The sequence below is a fragment of the Pithys albifrons genome, chromosome Z, assembly GCF_047495875.1.
Source record: "Pithys albifrons albifrons isolate INPA30051 chromosome Z, PitAlb_v1, whole genome shotgun sequence".
Classification (NCBI taxonomy): Eukaryota; Metazoa; Chordata; class Aves; order Passeriformes; family Thamnophilidae; genus Pithys; species Pithys albifrons.
Genome location: NC_092497.1, coordinates 72,756,943 through 72,775,820, shown reverse-complemented (window position 1 = coordinate 72,775,820; position 18,878 = coordinate 72,756,943). Strand labels below are relative to the sequence as shown.

Below are 18,878 nucleotides of genomic sequence, written 5' to 3'. Positions count from 1 at the left end.
GTGATTCTATAATCTGACAACATCTATGTTTTTTAAAATGCAGCAACAGAAGAAAAACAAAAACAACAAAACAATGTTAAAAGAGGCTTATACATGTTAATCCAGTTACTATAACCCTTTTTTCATAATCAGCCAAAGGTAAATTCTAAAGTCTGTAATTCTGCTTTTGCTGAGATGGCTACAACAGAAGTTTCATCATCAGGATTTGATTTGACCTACAAAATTCTGAGTAACGGTCTTACTTGTTAATTAAAGCAGTATATAAAGAAAACAAATAATAATCACCTTTCAGTCAAATAAAATTCAGTTTCACTTTATTCAAGATGAAGAAAAGGTTGAGCTGGGGAAGGGAGTGTGGAAACCAAGAGAGCCATGCCATGAAAGCCATGCAGATGAACTAAAAGCAGTGCAAGAATTAGACTTACAAACATTTCAGCACTTTTTAGAGGTAATTCTACCTCTTAGCAAACTGAGAATCCAAGTGACATTTTTCAAATGTATTAAGTTTACGTGACAGTCATCTAGAAGTGAAACTGTTCTTCAGCATTTCAGTAAAGGCCATGATAACACTTTTAAATAGCACAGTAGACAGAACTAAATGCCTACACTTTAATATTTATTGAGATCCCCTTTTGTAATTGCATATACACTTTCAGTAAAAATTCATATACCTATTCTGCCTTCTTGTTGAAAACAACATGTATATTGCAATAAGAAATGAGGCACAGCAGAGTGGACATCTCAAACAACCTGCAGTAATCCAGAAAATTATGCAATGGCACAACTCTGAACACCTTTCTCTGCCTCAGGGTGCACATACAGCTAAAAGAAACAATCTGGGTTTGCCAAGAAATGCTAAAATTCCTTCACAACTGTACGGAGAAAGTTTAAGGAAAAAAAACAATTTAGTCACTAGAATAGGGAATTATAGAAAATCATTTTACAAAAGGAGATGATGAGGGACGTGGTGGAAAGGTGCCACATTGCCTTTTGATTATTTTAGCTCTTATATTAAGGCTTTTAGTCAGCACAGAAGATGAAAATATTTTATATTCTATAGGAAAACAGCAATTTAAGTAGAATTCCATTTTCCAAAACATGAGCTGCTTAACCAAAATATGCATATTTAAAATAAGTTCTTCAATATTAATGATTAAATTGCTCAAATATTGAAGAACCAGCTGAGATTTGAGAATTTTAGGAGTTTTTGGCAAAATAAATGTAAGTAATAACTAAAACATTGACTCTGTGAAGAAGAAAATATATAGAATACAGTAAATTGTAAAGCTACACAAATGGGAACGTACAAAGGATACACAAGAGGTATTTTAGGTGGAAGTTGCAGCAGATACTCTGTAAACGCTGGGAATAGAGAAGAGACCACACACTAATGAAGAACATAATGAGGCTATTGATTGAACTGTCATGCATAAAATGGAAATGACAGACAATAAAAAAGACAGATAAAGAAGGGTACTTAGAGCATTTAAAACCCTGCTTAGCTAAGGCAAAGGATATAAGTTTGGCATGATAACCTGAGTCAATACTCTTGGTACGTGCTTAGTGTATAAACAAGTGGAGAAACACACTCACTGTAATATATTGGAATTCCCTTATAATACCTTGCAATTGCAAGATTGCATGTATTTCGTAACCCACTAAAAGGTAACTCAACACCAATGGTAACATTTACACTAAATTAAAGATCTGCAGCTGTAGGTTAGCATGCTACAAGGGAACCATTTGGGTACCCTCAAGCATCACCAGCAATGTCAGAATTCTATCCTGCAGCTATAAATATTCCAAACCATTGTCGGAAATCATGCTTTGGCAGTAGGTAGCAGATATTTTGGAGACTTTGATACAGGAATTTATGGAAGCCTTCATATAACACTGTACTTCATGTACTTTTTATATCAACTGCAGTAAACAGCCATTCAACAATACTATGACTACTACATCTAAGAAACAAAAAAAGACTTGCAGACATTCAAATTATTAAAGTTCTGCTGTCTGGATATGAAACAAAAACGTTTCATTGGGCAAGAAAAGTTCATAAAAGCAACTGTGAAGTATTATATTTAATATAATTTAATATAAATTTCATGTTATTAGTCACTTGCTTAGCACACAATGTTGTGTAATTCAAGGCATTTATTTTTGGTATGCAACAGTGCACTTATAACCCATCAACTCCTTCTTGATTAGCATGACTGTAAGTAACTTCTATTTAAAATAATAGGCTTTTATGAATATGTTTAGTGCAGAGATATTAATTTTCCCCATTACACATTTTTGTAAACTGTTGTATTTTTTGTGAGTACTGACAGAGGTGCTGCAACATTTCCTTGAATGGAATATAAAAAAGTTTACACTAAAAGCAGTACTGTATTGTAAATTAATTGTGACCTGGTCCATTCACTTACAAAAAGAAAATGGTATTGTCAACTAAGCAGCCCCTTCTGTGATCACCTCAAGTCAACTTCTCTGATGAGTAACCTCCTTCTTGTATTTTGCATTGTAACACTAGTGATTAACATTTCCTTTCACAAAGAAATTTGTATTTCAACACAGCCTCAATTCATGTTAAAACCAAGACGTAAACTAAGTATTGATTTTCAGAATCAAATCAAAACTGAAACATTTGCTCTGAATAGTATAAGAATTATATCAGAGTACAATTTCAATATCAAATGTAAAGACAGATTTACTTTATGCAGCTTATATAGAAAATTAAACCTGGAATTCTTATATTAAAAAAGGCCAGAAAACCAAGCACAATATTTTTTCATATTAGATTTTTTTTTACATAACATCATCTAGTTTTGTGATAAAGGTGTTTTTGTGATATGGACTGTTATGACCATAATAAACAATTCGATAAATCTTCCTTCTTGGTTTTTTTTTCTGATGTTCAAATAGTTCTGCTTGTTACAGAGGAATTAAAAGGTAGCTGTTCAGTGTTCTTCGTATCTTGGTGCTTTTCCATTCATTACAATTTTGGCTGATTCTCTCTCACTTCTTCGAGTTTAGAAAGGATCCACTGCGTGAAGAAAAGGAAACAATGAAAGTCTTTCCGTGGTAAAAACCAGACTAAGCAGCTGATAATTAGACTCTTCTTTTTCACTGCCTTCACTACCTGCTCTCTTTCTAAGTGCTTTTAAAAGTGCTCAGAATTCTACTGTAGATTATAAACGCTTGACTTTGTAACACGAAAATGGAAGTCATTTAAGCACCAATATTTGACATGGAGTACCACATCTAATTAAACTTGTTTCCTAGTCTGTATTTCAATGAATAATATTTAAAAAAAAAACAGGTTGCAGCAAAGTGATAAGTTATTTAGAAAGAAGCTTGCTTTAAGTATAACATGTTTCTTTTAAGGAGTTTGACATTAGAATATTTACTGAATATGGAAGGGAAATTAAGTTTCCCAAGAGTATTAAAGAAAAAAACACAAACCAGAGAGAGCTGGAGGAAAGGCCACTGAGATGGAAATGTAGAGTAGAAGATGAAGTTACAAAAAGGGACTGCCATTATAAGAAGTGTGCATACTGCTTTGCAGAAAGATGAGGGAATTATTACAAATCACAATCTATTACTGGATCAGATTCTATCCCCTCATATTCACCTACCTCTTGGTTTTGTTAGGTTCCTGGACCTTTCTAGGAAAATATACAAACTGATATTTTTATGAAAAGCTAATCAACCTTTTCAGCTTTCTTTTCCTTCCTTAAGACTTATGGCATATATAATATGATGTGCTAATTTGACTTTTTGGACTTGTTCCTGATTTAGCTGTGGCATAGATCGGATCCCCTTTCTACAAAGACCACTGGACCTCAACACTACCTGCCCGTGTTCCAGCATAGCCAAAAAACTAACCAACCAATCAACCAACCAACCAACCAACCAACCAACCAACCAACCAACCAACCAAACAACCAACCAACCAGAAAAAGCAGCTTTGTACTTCCAAAGATTTCAGACAAGTCAAATTCAACGAGGCCCCTCCCTATATTTTTGAGGTAAAAGTCAAGTGTTACCACTCAGCTGTGGCTAGAAATTACTCTCACAAAGACAAAGGCAACTGATGAGAAAATGCAAAAGAAAATCAAACCAATGACAGGATGCAACTTTCACAACCTGTTTCAAACCACAACCCCAGGGAACTATACCCCACTGGAATATATATGACTAATTTATTGTTTGTGAAAATTACTAGCTACACTAATAAAATCAAGGCAGAACTTTCACAACTCAGCTACCTTATAATGCTGGTAGCAGACCTGAAACACTCCTACTCTCTCTTGCAGTCAAAACTAATGATGTCAAAATAAAGAAATCATATAGAAGATAGGTGTAACAATAGCAACACTATCATTTATCAAATAAACAATTTATTAAGAATTTTCTTCATTCTTCAAACAAAACTGCATCTTGAGGAACTGAGCAGTAACACCCCACTCCTTCCCAACCCCTGGAATAAAACTGGGAGTAATTTACAAATATTTTCATTGTATTTAAATGTGCTATTTTGTTTCACATCCTACATTTAGTTTCTGTTAGCGGTACTGTTAAATTAGTCTTTAAACAACAGTTATAATTACAAAGATTTAAGTAAGGACAAATTTGATGTTGGAATTGAGTAGTTCTGAAATTCAGTACTAAAGAGGTCATTGCTATTTCTATCTCTGTAGTAGATATGTGGAAACCCTGAATTTCAAATATACGTAATAGTGTCAGGTTAATATTTGTTGCATTTTTTAACCAAATTTAGCACAGTATAATATTTTTAGTAGTATTTTGACTTTACCTTAGCATCCTCTGGACTTCTAAAATTAATAATTTTTCCAAATTCTTTGGCATGGAACACTGACTTAACTCGTTCCTAAAAAAAAAAAAACAACAACAAAACAGTAATTCAAAATTGAAGTTTTGTCAGACTTTGATACTAAAGTTATTGAGACTATTAAGACAGATATGATGGTTCAGACAGCCATGTGTACCCATTACACTAATCTGAGTATGTTCGCATTGCATGCACATACCCTGACAAACATCATTTTCTGCATGGAAGCACAGTGGAGTGGTACACTCCAGCAATAACAGACGTCCCTTTTCACCATGGAGTCCCTGGAGAAGGGACTATAAAAGTGCACAGGAATGGAAGGCAGATAATGGAATATGTGTGGTAACAAATCCATTACTCCCTAAGGTTTTAACTTTCATTCTCCATTAAGTCATTACTTGAGTGGACTTTCCACGAACACTGACGTGAAGTAGTGATCTTAGGTAGTGAAAACAGCAACTTAGGCTTCAGAAAGGAAAATATAAGGTGTTATTTGCAAAGTACAGTTTTCGACCAAATAAAGACCATACTGCATCATGTGAATGGATTCTGAAATGACTGCTGTGTAGGGGTAAAGATGGATATGTTATTCAGCATTGTCTGAAATGGCAGAAACACTAAGAATTATTTCATCCTGTGAAAGTTCACTTGCAGTCAGAAATCCAGTTTGGAGGATTCCAAACCAATATGGCTCTGCCTTTCATGCTCTCTGCAATAGAAACAAATAATCTGAGTGAAAAACTGTCAAGACTACCCTGACAACCAATATGGTGTAATTATACACGAGAAGCTTATTTAAAACCAGAAACAAAACACTGTCAGGTAAATTTATTGATTGAAATTAATGTCAGTTACCATTTCAACCTTTCTCCTGTCCTTTGCAATTCAAACAGGGAAAGAAAGTTTTAGGATTTTTTTCCAAGGAAAAACTGCAACTAAGAGCAACATTCTTCAGCTTGAATTGAAAGGGATAAATACATGTCATTATGGGTTTAACATATTAAAACCTTACTAGATTTTTGAGGATTTTGATTACTATGAAAAAAAAATCCCTGAAGCATAGCATATGCAATGCATTGCTCTGCTATATTTGAAGAGGATTGGAACAAGGCAGAAGTCCACATATTGGCATATTTTCATCATGCCAGAGAGCATATTAAAAATATTCTGAGCCAATAGTTGTATCACCATTTTCCCAGCTAACAATACACCATGAACTGGTGCATACCAGCAAAAAAATCCCAGGGCCCAAGGAATTTCATCTGCAAACACCAAGACACCATTTGTCTTAGAACAGTCAGAAGTTATCTGAGTTTGCCCATGCCAAATTTCAACTCCCTTCTCTGACTGTATCTCAGCTAAAAAGAGATCGAGAATTCAAAGGAGAGAGAGCAGAAATTCAAAGTTCAATTTTATGAACAGTTAACACAAAAAGACAACAAAACATGGTAAGGTTAATGTACCTTGGCTTCAATGCGCAATCTTCGACCATCAACAATGAATGGTTCTTTGGTAAATTCATCATAAGTGTATTGCCATTCACATATCAGCTGACCAAATGTCCCTTTTGTCACAAATAACACACCACTAGGCAACAGAAAATAATGATTTTAAAATTAATGTAAAAATAGTTAAAAGTTATAATGTTATCCGTGCTCTACTGAATTATTTCCTTGTTGCAAAACAGTTCTCATGTAATGATCTATAACAACTATACAGCACCCTTTCCAAAAGTCAATTTTGAACCTCCCCCCAGTTATTTAAAATACTATGTTTCATAGCAAAACTGTAGCACTACTTCAAGCTGTATTTCTGCAAAAAGTTGTAAGGACTCTGTTTGAGAAGAAACTCAGATACTCCAGTACCAGACATTGACTCTGCTCTGGAATTATCTTTTTTTCTTCATTATGCCAATTTACAAGTGAACCCCACAGCTCAGTTGACCAGGTTTATAACAAATCCTTCTCAGCTAAAGAAATCATAAAAGCAACATCCCTCTTTCCTTCTTAAATAGATGAGAAATAACACTCAATCCTCTTCTGCTGATCAATGCCACTGTTGAAGATAATTAACAGCACATTAGGCATGCCTTCCCAATTATTTTATTTATATATATGATGACAGCACAGCTACTGACCGGCAATTATCAAGACATACACATTTTGATGATTGTTTTAAGTACATGTTATTCAGAGTTAAACTGTTTACCTTTTTGTTACCATTAACAGATCTGTACTGTTGACCATAGCATGTGCAATATATCTGAGTTTTGCAAATCTTCCATTTTCGATTTTCTAAAAGAGATAAAATTTTACAGCTTTGAATATAGTAGTAAATTAATGTGCTAATTCTGGGCTTAAAATGTATTTATGTTCCAAAAGTATAAATTATAACAAAAATACAGTGCACATCCTTTTAAATAAAAGGCTACTTTCATAAAGTCAGAATATAACTAACAGATCTGTGACAGTTAACATTCATAATTATGTAGAATTACATGGTTGCTGTTAATACAGCTATGCAAATAAAAATCAATCCTAACCAAAACTGGCAAACAATATAATTTCTCAAAACATTTCAGGACTTGGGTTTTTACATATTTTTAATTTATGCTGTACTTCTGCAAACTAATGAGTTCTGAGACAAAAAACCAATAAGGATTCCTTTCCTAATTTATGTCAAGTCACTTCCAAAACATTGAGTAATTAACTCACAGAGTAAATCCATACCTAACTGTATATAAACCCCACTACCATGTAGATGGCGGAACTTGTAATAATGAACTTGAGGTAGTGCTTAGCAATCCTCCAGATTCTTTCATTTTCCCATGAACATACCATTTTCCTACAACTGCTGTAAATACTGCAGCAGAATATTTTTAAATGGCTAATAAATTTAAAATACTGATTACAGTAGATTAGTAGTATTTTATAAAAACATTCTCCCTCTAAGGTTAACATAACTTGGCAAACATTGGATTTCTGATTTTCTGAGCTATGAGTGATTAAATTAGTGGTTTAACTAATATTGCTGCATCTTGGCTGGGAATAGCAACATGACTGCTTGCATCCTTCCCATCTGTTAAAACCAGCAAGCAAAATCGAATTAGTATAAACCAGAATAATTCAATAAAGCCTTAACTACAAACATATTGCTTCAGCTAGCTATGTCAGTATTTATAAACATGTAGGTTAGTTCTCAAAGCAGTTAGAATAGCAAAATCATTCGTGTTCATCAACATAGTAAAATGATAAAGACATTTCATTAGGTGTATCCTACAACTTCAAACTTGGGTGTATGGATAATTTCACTTACCCCAACAGATATTTTTAAGTCTTCCCCCAAAGATGCTGATTCTTTAGTGAATAAAATGCATGAATCTTTGAGTAACAGAAGATGGCTTTCCAGAAAGCTGTTACTATTTTTTTTGCCCAGCTCTGCTGGGCTACAAAAATCACAGCTATTGATCATGTGCCTACTTACATAAGTCTCCACTTGCCTTTATTTCTGCAAGAGCTAGTCAGGAGCAGGATGGATTCAGCAAGAATGGCATAAGAAATGAGGCAGTAAGGGCTTGGAAAATAGATTGGTTTTATTACTTATTTTTGGAAATTTCTTATTCAAGCATTATCTAGGGGTAGCTATGCCTGTGAACCAAAATTTCTCTGCCTCTTATATTTAGGTCCAAGCTTCTACCTAATAAATAACCAAAAGATCCTCTCTAAATGTAGCCTCCACAACATTCCTGCACATGATACTTTGGATGGTTAGAAGACAGAGGAGATTGTATGGACAGACAGCATGGCTAGGATACCTAACCCAGATACCAGGCTGCTGGTCTAGATCTGTGTCCTGATGGATTTTCATTAGTGGCCTAGCAATAAAGACAAGGAAATGGAGGAGAAGACTGACAGGAATTAACAGAAATAACATTGTGTGGAAAGAGCAAGGGTGGTCCGGTACAGGTGAAAAATACAAGGTGTGTTTAACTGGAAGACATTGTGACAATGACATTAATTTCTCTTACTGATCAAACACGTAAATATCACACAATGCGACCAATATCCCTGTTCTATTAGAAGAAAGTATAGAGAAGCATTTAGCAATTTAGCCTTATTAGGATGGAGAGGATGTCCCCTGTTGAAGGAGGTAACTTTCTTGTGCTTTGCATATCAGTGAGCTAAGTCTCTTAATCCAAATACTAATTCCCCTTAAGCAGGACTTATGAGAGGGGTGTTACCTCTTTTTGTCTTTTCACCAGCTTCCTAGGTAATTTTCAACAAATTATGTAAATTTGCTGTAACTTAATCAGCTTACTGATAATGAATTTAGAATTGTGAAAATTACTATGGAAGTACAGTTAACTATCACACAGGTGGCAATACTAAGCAAAAGCTATTTAAATGTCAACCAAATTCCACAGAAAGCTTCATTCTGCTAACATTCCCAGCAGAGTTTCCATGTGACTTATTAGATCTAATTTGAATGTGTGTGAAAAAAGGGGAAAACCTATAAAGAAAGGAAAAGTAACATGCAAAACATTTTTTCTTCTGCCATGCAAAATTCTCTCTTCATCCTTTACAAGTAAGGACTGACATCAATCTTTTATTACCTGTTTCCTCATTCCAATTATTTTACTGTGCAATGTCATTCTACAAAAAGCAAAGCTTCTGTCCATATGTTAGTGTCTAAATTCAGGATTCCATTCAGCCAGGTTGAACAGCAACTCTGAAACCAACATGCTTTTCTTAAAATTAACAGAAATCTGTGGTCATGATAAACATTTAAATCTAAGGCCACAGAATGCAGGAAATAAAAATTAGGACACCAGTTTTCTTTCAGAACACAAAATTTCTACTTTACAGTAGAAATATAAATTGCCTGTGCTGACTGTTACCATTATCTTGGTCAATTTTTGATCTAAATACACAAGACAATTTCATAAGCTGAATGGAGAAACTATACTGATCCACACTTTCTTTATGATGACATCTGGAGGTTCTGTTTCCTGCCAATACAACCAAATCTCTTTGGTTTGTAACATTTAATGTAGGATTACTGGATCTGCAGGAAAGTGGAAATATATTGCTTCAATCACAATCAAGCTAACATGAAACTGAGTCATCACACAAACTTTCATGTCCTTCTGAAACAATTGGGGTTAGCTGGTTTCAGGCAGTTTCCCCATTATATATGTCTTCTCTTGGGGGTTAGGCAATGGCTATACAATAGTATCCAAATGGTGTGCATTTAGATGGTGAGAATCCTGCTTCTTTCTTTAACCTAGACAGAGCAGGTTTTTCAAAGGACAATGGATAACAGCTGTGGCTCAGCTAAGCATAAATGCCTTGTAAGAGTCAGAGCAATGCGAAATAAAAGTGAAGTTACTTTGAACTATTGAAGAATTTCTCCCTATAATTTTATTAAGTGAAACCTCTTCACGATATGGATATTTATGTTTTGATTTGAACCTAAGCTCAAGATGGGTGAGGAAAGGAGAGGAAGGAGAAGTATGACACACTTCTCCTACTCCTCAGAGCAGACTTCCTGCCAGTCTGAATACTGAGGCATAAGGGTCTGTTCAAACCTCTTCAACATTCTACCACCAGATCTGAAGATTATGACCAAAAAAGGACCACTAAACTGAAAGTTGAAGACCTACAATACAGTAGGACATGGTATTGAAGCACAGCTTTGAAGGATTGTCAACAAGCTTACACAGCAACCTTATACAACATGGTAAAGGTGCCCTCACAAACTCACACACTATAAAAGCAGATTAAAAATATTTTAAATTTATTTTGCATTTGGGTAGACATTGAGCTGTGACACAGAATCACTGATTTCATGATGTAACTTTTAATAGCTTAGCTTTTTAAGTACAGAACTAGTTTATCTTTCAGCTCTAGTCCTTGGCAGGGCAAAGACCTGGCAGGTCTATAGCTTCTGTAAATGACTAATAATAGCAAATGTATAAACAGTCTATCAAATGATCCAATAAACTGTCTAAAGTATCCCCTTGCACCAACTTAAGTCTACAGAACCTCTTGAGAAAAGAAGACCACCAAAGGACCCCAAACAAAAAGGATGTACTAGAAACACCAAAGAGCACAACCAATTTTTAACCTCAGCAAGGAGGAAACACATAAATTCCAGCTACCATTATACAAGTCACTAATAGAGTCAAACTAAGCTCTTGAGAAAAGCTGAATCATCGACTTGTTCAGCAGAAAATTTAGCAATCTGAGACAAAAGGATAGTAGTCAGACCTGGAGTTTTCAGCAACAGTAATGGACTTCAATTCAGCCGTGAAAAAGATGTGGGTGGGGGAAATCACGCAGCAAAAAGTTAAATTGTTAAAATACCACAAACTGAAGGAAAAAACAAAAATTTAAAAAATGGTCTCTATTTTTCACTATGTTACTTTAAATCCCTAAAGAAAATAACTCTACATGTTTTTTTGTTTGGTTGGTTTCTTTGGAGTTGGTTTACCTTCTGCCTGAAAGAGCAGCAGTTTCTGCTAGTTAGCTGTTAGTTTTCACAGCTTTTCATTCCATGACCTAGAGAGAAATTAAATAGTAATATCCCAGGTGATCTAAGATTTGTTATTAGAAATCCAATTTATTTCTTTTTTCAATGTATATCCAGAGAAGCATAGACTCAAGAGAGAAACAAATAAAATACTTGTAAAAAATTAATAACCTTTTTATTAACATAAAAACTTCACAAACGCAACTATATTCCATGGAACAGACAAAATAAGATACAGAATTGCATTTCTCAACTATACTAGCAAATTTTTTTACTGTTTGTTGTGGTGGGAATTTTGTTATGGGGGTTTTTTTGTGTTGGTTGGTTGGTTGGTTTTTTAAGTTAAGTGTTCTACAACCTTTTAACCTACCAAGTAAGGAAAGAACTCTTTATGGCTATATTGCAGTGTAATTTGAATTAGCAATACGTGACCCAGGAGTACTACCATCCATGTTAAATTTTGCCTCCACTTTCTGCAAAAATTAGTATAATTTTAAAAGTCAGGTCAACTTTCGTCACAAAAATTACTTCCTATGTTCTTCAAAGAAATAGAGGAGATCCATTTGTACCTGAAACCTTCAAAATCCTTCCTACAGAGTTTGTGGCAGTAACACATTGCAGTCTTCCATTTCTGAAAGGCATCATTTTGAGGCAGTATTACAAAACAAACACCTGACCTGTAGCAATCATAAGCATCCGTAATTTCAGATAAAACCAGCTCTCAAATTTAGTTTTCCCCTCTTTCATCTGTGAGATTAAAGGGTAATTGCCCAAGAGATAAGACTGTACAGAGATTTTTGAAGGCACAGAGCTAGTATAAGCAGTCTTAATGCTTTTGAATGGTTCTTCTCTCAGAATTTGATAACTGGAAGCCAACAGACAATGAAGGAAATGGCAATACCTAAGTAAATATTCAAAAGAAGCTCTTACTGCTTTAGAGCAATTTTAATTGTTAGATCTCACTACAGAACTTACTGGTACAGAAATATCTATTGCAAGTTGTCTTTAAAGTGGAACACAAAAATCTAAATAGAGTAATGAAGCATGAAAAAGAATAAGAAAACTGTCCAAGAATTCCAGTAAATACAAAGTAAATAATTTTTAAAAGAAATAAGTATCTTGTAAGGTCTTCTGTAGAATTTATAATACACAATTGCAGTGGATCAGTGTTTCTGGCCACCTCCTGTGCCTAGGTAAATAAAAAACTAAATATTTTTTCATGTTACATGTGTTTTCCATAGAGTGACACAGAACCTTGTAAAAATAACTGTGTTTTCTTCTGTCTCTGATTTTTACATGAAGTTTAGTTTTGGGGTAGTTTTTTTAGTTTTTTTGTTGCTATGAAAACAAAAGTATTGATTTAAGAACCAAATAATTTATAACCAGAATAAAAAAAAAACTAAATAAACATTATTTCATACATTTAAGGATACAAAAAATACACAAATATTTTACAATTACTGTAAAAGAGATGATAAATGAAAAATTAAAGGTTTATGTCAAATGTTCCTTGCAAAATGTATGTATTTTATCTTTTAAATGTCTTTATAAGCCATTAGTGTTTTCGCGTTTTCTAGTTCCAGGAAACATGAGAATCAATGTGGGAACAGAACAGATGAATCCATTTTAGATAAACTTTAGACAAGTTTATTTTTAAGAAGAAACGCAGACAAAATACTTTTGAAATATTAATTGAAAACAGTCAAACAGCATTTTAATACCAATAACAACTGTACAACTCAGTAAGTTCTACTAAACACATTTAAAAGCAATCCAACTAGCAAACTATAAACAAACCCTGTAAAACACTTATATAAAGGCAAAAACATTAAACAGTTGATAGAAATACATCTGAAAAGAAACTCTAAGTCATGGTATCACTTATTTCTTCATATTACTCAATACTGTTTTAGCTATGTCCAGTTTTATCAGTAAGACTGTTTTTATTACATTCTTTGCTCCTTTGTCTAGCACTCATCACCACACAGTTTATTATCCCCACATTTTTATTCACAGTTTTAAAAATAAGAATTTAGTATCAGAGAATCCCAATATCTCTGTGGGAGTTATAACAGCAACATTTAAAACTTAAAGCTCAAAAGAATGTGACAGAGCCATGTATAACTGTTACAATCCACGTTACCCTAACTGTCATCATCATCATCACTACTACTGTGAGTCACAGTCCACTCTTTGTAGGCCTGTCTTTTCTGAAAGCATGGCAAGGGAAGAAGAAAGCAGAAGTATTAGTTTATAAGTACTATTTTATCTGGAAAGTCAGTTTGTTAATCAAAGCAAAATAAAACCCAAAAAAACAAAGAAATTTGAAAGTGACATTCTAGTCTAGGACGGAGTATGAGCACATGAAATAACCTACTCCTCATTTCCTTTAGTCAGCATGTATCATCCCTAAATCACTAAAAGAAGTTTTATTCCAAAATAACTCTGCTGAAAAGCTACCATACAGTGACTGCAATGGGACCAGTGACCAGACCTGTATCGAAAAAACAATGCAAAAGGGGAGAATAATCTTTTTCCCTGTAAGAAAACACTACTGTGCTGAAATTGTTTCAGATGGGGGACATGCAATCCACTGAGTTCCACGCTAAACAATTAAACAGCTCTAAACCCACAAACATTAAGAACCAAAAATATTAGTAGGCTTGAGAGTTAAATTAAGACACCAAACATCCTATAACAGAATTTAATGCCTGGGAAAAAGAATATGCAAATCACTACTTTCTGTTATCACTGTCTAAAAGGGAGAATTATAATCCTGTTTGGAGCTTTGAAAACATTTCTTCAAGAGCAGTTCTGCCTTACAATCACTACTAGTGAAAACTAAAATGAAACAGCAATTTTTCAGGTTTAGCTACTTTCAAATGATGAATGCCATCACACATATGAAATGCATCATACAAGGCCATGCCTTAATGCTTTTATAAGTTCGATAATGGAAGATGGTGGTACTGTACTCAAGCATATAACACAGAAAAATTAGAATTACGTGTTACAATGTAGAATATTGTAAAGGTTTCTCAGGATAAAAATACAAATGTACAAATTTAAGAAGCAAAAGCACTGTAAAGTCACTAGAAAAGTCTACACATTAGAGCTGACTCTGTTGTTTGCTAGCATTTGTCTTAGAGGTATGCTTTAAAACAGAAAAGGGGATGCTTTGAAATTTATTTTCTTACCAAAAAAAAAGAGAAGATTACTAACAAATTTATGCCACTCATCAGTAGTAGCTTCTAACTATCCCCTAGTTAAGGCAATACTGCTTTATGACACTAGCTTTAAATTGGAAAGCACAAGTGAAAGCTACCTCAAGAAAGGAAGAGGCATACTACTAATTATCAAAGACCTTATTATCACAGTCTGCTGAACTACATCACTAGTGAATGGCACAGTGAACAAAGCTAAGGTGCCCCAAATAGGGCAATCTGCTCCTACCAGAATTGAAAGACAAACTAATGAAGTACAGAAGAAACAAAAACAAGAGTGGAACTCGACATGAAACAAATAGCTGTTGCAATACTCTAAATGAGTCACAAATGCTCTCCAAAAAGCTACTTCATTCTTACCTACTTTTCCTAAAAGGTTGTTTTTGTATGAAATTTTCATAGCACACTGTGAATCCTTTTATGTATATTTTTAAAATTCTGTTTACACTCAGGCAATCACTAATTACTACTTCATTTCTTATGCTTGAACATTTCTAAAAAGCAAGTTTACTTCTAACAGAGGAAAAAAACCCAGAAACTCTATATGCTGTGTGCATCACAATTGAAATTGCTTCTCAAATTTCCTTAAGAGGCAGATGAATCATTACAGAATAACTGCTGCTTAGCATGTTCTTCATGCAAACAGAATTCCACTTCAGAACTGTTTACATTCTTCCAAAGGCTTTAGTAGGACATAAGTTCTTTAAAGTTCTCTTTTACAAAAAATTGAGATTCAAAACTCAGTTTAAGGTATGTATTGTAAAATTACTGAAAAAAAGGATCTGTATTTATTATTAAATTATTAAATGTTTATTAGAAAATGAATTTTGAAGGCACAAAACTTTTTAATTGCACATAAAAACCCTTTTTCTTCATTCAAAATACTCTGTATCTTGCAAAACCCCCGGTAGATACACTGAGATATGTTATGGTGTCTTCCTCAAGAGTTGTGTCACAGCAGTCAAATCCCTAAAGTGGTCATACATCTAAGAAATTAAATGAAACTTGTTGACTACTGAATACTAGGTAAGAAGGGAAGGGGAATTTAAGAAATAGGAAATTCCAAAATATTTTTTGCAATTTAAGATGAGTTTAAATGTATGTCAATTAATCTTTCATTTTCTTCACCTGTAACATTTGACTTCCAGTTCCATCTCTTAACCTGTAAGGTCTAATAACTCCATCTTCACCAAAGAAGCGAGGCGGGCGCAGGCTTATCACATCTTCTGATGAATCTGCAACTCTGACAGTAAAACAGGGTATTTCAGATATGTATCAATATCTTTAATCAACCACAATATTTAGCTAAGGCTCTAATTTATTTTGTATACAAATTAAAGTACTAGTAGAGGAAGTGTTATTGTCTGTATATGTACTTTTGCATAGGAAGACACAATCTATGAAACAGTAGTAGACTCAGAAATCTATTTCAGAGAATCATTATTAGCAAATTAGATGGCATAGGGCAGCACATGCTTGCATTACTTAATCAGTGTATAAGTACTGGACTTCAAAATTAAAGACAACTGCAAAATACAGATCTTTCACTCTGATATTCTTCCACTTCTCTGCTAAAGAGTTTAAGTTGGAAAACAAAAGAGAATGGCAATCTTATGGTAGCAATCTCACTCACTAAGAACAGGGCCATTGAATTGCTGTATTCACACAGTTACTAAATGCCTCCTTAAAACTGTCTCCTGCTTCTTGACACATTACAGTGTGAGCTAATCTTCAGCAAAGAATTTATTAAAGTGAGACTACCACAGTATTCAAATGCAGTCTTAACACAGTTCTTAGTCTGAACAATCAGGACAGATCTGGCATAATCTGGTGGTCTGGGAACTCATCTCATATAAAAGTAATGATATATAAAGTAACTTTTGATCATCTGAGAAGTCCTTTTTTCCTGCTCCCTTGGCATAAAAATCAGCATTTGAAGGATGTCTGATCACTGAGGCTCTTAAACTAGTTTTTTTAGTAATACTAGAAATACTTGAGATTTGTGGCTGTTTTTTAAATGCTATCAACTGTGTATTATGTTAAAGAGCCACCAATTTATTATGTAAATAACACAGAGGTGATACAAAGACACAATGTACTACTAGTACTATTATTGTCTGTTTCATGCTATATGTTATTCTGTACACTGATTTACTTACTTTTTAATACCCTGAAATGTGCTGCTTGCCATGTCTATTATTCCACCAGTCGGCCTAGCTACTGCTCCCACTAGGCCTTTTCCGACACCTTTGAAAAAACCTGCTGCGCCTTCTTCCTGAGCCCCTAAAAGCATTAAGAGCAGCAAATCATTGTAAAACACTGACTTTTTCTTCCAATCTTAAGAGAACTTTATTACCATTAAATTACAATTCTTATTTGATATACAACTACATAGTCTCTACCCAAAGCTCATGTAAATATTACCATTAAATTACAAATCTTATTTGATATACAACTACATAGTCTCTACCCAAAGCTCATGTAAACAACATTTAAACTACATGTCAGCAGGAATATAAAATCTTGATAGTTTTATATCTCAGATTTACACTGAGATATAATACATCAAATACCAAGAATCTACCATCGTGTGAAGTTAATGAATACAAGACCCAAACTTACCTCTTATTGGTTTTGTAACTATTCCTGTTATGCCACTGACAAAACCCTACCAAGATAAACAAAACAGACATTACAAATGGGATTTCAGATAATTTTCACTTTTAGTATTTTTCTTTTGACTTCATTGGTGACTAGCCTCCAAGTACCTGCATTCTGAGTATTCTAAAATTCACTGCAAGCTAACAGAATTAGAGGCACCCACTTCACAGTTTCTACCATCTCTTCTACCCTCTTATATTTTTCTTTAAAATTATCACTCAATTGTGGCTATATATTTGCAAAACCAGAATGAAAAATTAAAAAACTTAGCAAAAATCTAACTAAGTAAAAAAATTGAAACCCAACAACTCCAGTGGCTACAAGAAGTTCCTGTTAGCCCTCTCTGCATAAAATTATTTTTTTTCTCCTTACGGAAACTAATCCTTTTCCACCACGAGTGATACCCTCTCTCAGACCAGTGGGCTGTTTATTCATGGCTTCTCTCCTTTTTTGCTGGTAGTCCTCATCCATAGTTATTGCAGCTACTCCTTTTGCCATAGCACCTGTGATTCTTGAGGCAGCACCTGCTAATCCACCTATGGGAATATAAATCAAATTAAAATTCAATGCAATTTACAAATAATCAGCTTGATTGCTCACTATTATGCAAACTATCATCACAATGCTGAAACTTACCAACGGCTCCCCCTACGAGTGCTTTAAGGCCTAGTGCCATTCCTTCCATAAATTCCTCAGGACCCTGGATAGCTCCCTATGAGAAAAAAAAAAAAGACACTTTTTAATAAGCTTCAAATAGTATGCATTAAATATATTTAAATCTTACATTCTTATTCGGATTTATATGTAATAAATAGAGTAAGACGGTAAGACCGAGCAATTAAGTGAGAAAATTCCCACAAAAGCTCCTGTGAGAGAAAGCAAATAATGTTTAGAATATTAATCAATTCCCTGAAGTTTGCTTATTTTAAGGCAAATGGAAAATGATCAGATTTATTTTAAAATAAGAACTATAAGGAGAAGTCCTTTCTGAGTTAAGATAAATGACTTCTCTCTCCTTTCAATCTTGAGTTTTCCACTTCCACTGTTACTTGAAATTTTCAATTCTAAATCTAAATTTAAAACCAAAACAGGTATTAATATAGATTTTAAATACAATTAATATCTATCTATTTATGCTACATTTCATAAAAGGGCAGCAGAAATTTTTACCTGGTAAGGTTCATAGAAGAATGCTTCTACTCCTTCAGACAAGCCTCTTATGAATCCAAACGGATTACCCAAAACATCAAGGCCAAGAATAAGAACATACATCTGTTTAATGGCCTAAAATAAAAAAAATGATTACTTAAAGTATTTCCTAAATTGCACTAAAAAAAGGTCAACAGTGTAGTACCCTCAGATAAGAACAATGAAAGAGACATGAATTTTATACAAAACCCTCAAAATTGGAAAAGTAGCAGTTGTACTAAGAAGGTGAGAAAATCAGTGGTAAAACCATACTGAGTCAAAGAAACAATACTACTTAAAAGCATTTCAGTAGTAACTCTCATTAAAGTTACCAAGATTTTAAAAAACTAGCACATTACCCAGTTTTCTCATACTATAGGACAAACTTTGATCTGTTTGCATAGGCTGAGAAAATTCTGTTG

At 33.9% G+C, this 18,878-nt stretch overlaps 1 protein-coding gene across 3 annotated transcripts in view; it reads right to left on the bottom strand.

Moving 5' to 3' along the window:
* Positions 1–297: 297 nt before the first annotated feature.
* The window catches only part of VPS13A (vacuolar protein sorting 13 homolog A), a 103,810-nt gene continuing 85,229 nt past the window's right edge, over positions 298–18,878 (bottom strand). For 2 of the 3 annotated variants that reach the window (XM_071580810.1, XM_071580808.1), the window contains 10 exons: positions 18,439–18,552; positions 17,905–17,980; positions 17,641–17,804; positions 17,230–17,275; positions 16,767–16,890; positions 15,736–15,850; positions 7,061–7,146; positions 6,316–6,439; positions 4,817–4,891; positions 298–3,043 (listed from right to left, as the gene is read on the bottom strand). In XM_071580810.1, the coding sequence (XP_071436911.1) occupies positions 2,993–3,043; positions 4,817–4,891; positions 6,316–6,439; positions 7,061–7,146; positions 15,736–15,850; positions 16,767–16,890; positions 17,230–17,275; positions 17,641–17,804; positions 17,905–17,980; positions 18,439–18,552 (975 nt within the window). In that variant the 3' untranslated portion in view covers positions 298–2,992. Of the gene's footprint in view, positions 3,044–4,816; positions 4,892–6,315; positions 6,440–7,060; positions 7,147–12,921; positions 13,594–15,735; positions 15,851–16,766; positions 16,891–17,229; positions 17,276–17,640; positions 17,805–17,904; positions 17,981–18,438; positions 18,553–18,878 lie in introns of those variants that run through there. The other variant, XM_071580811.1, reaches the window with a different exon arrangement.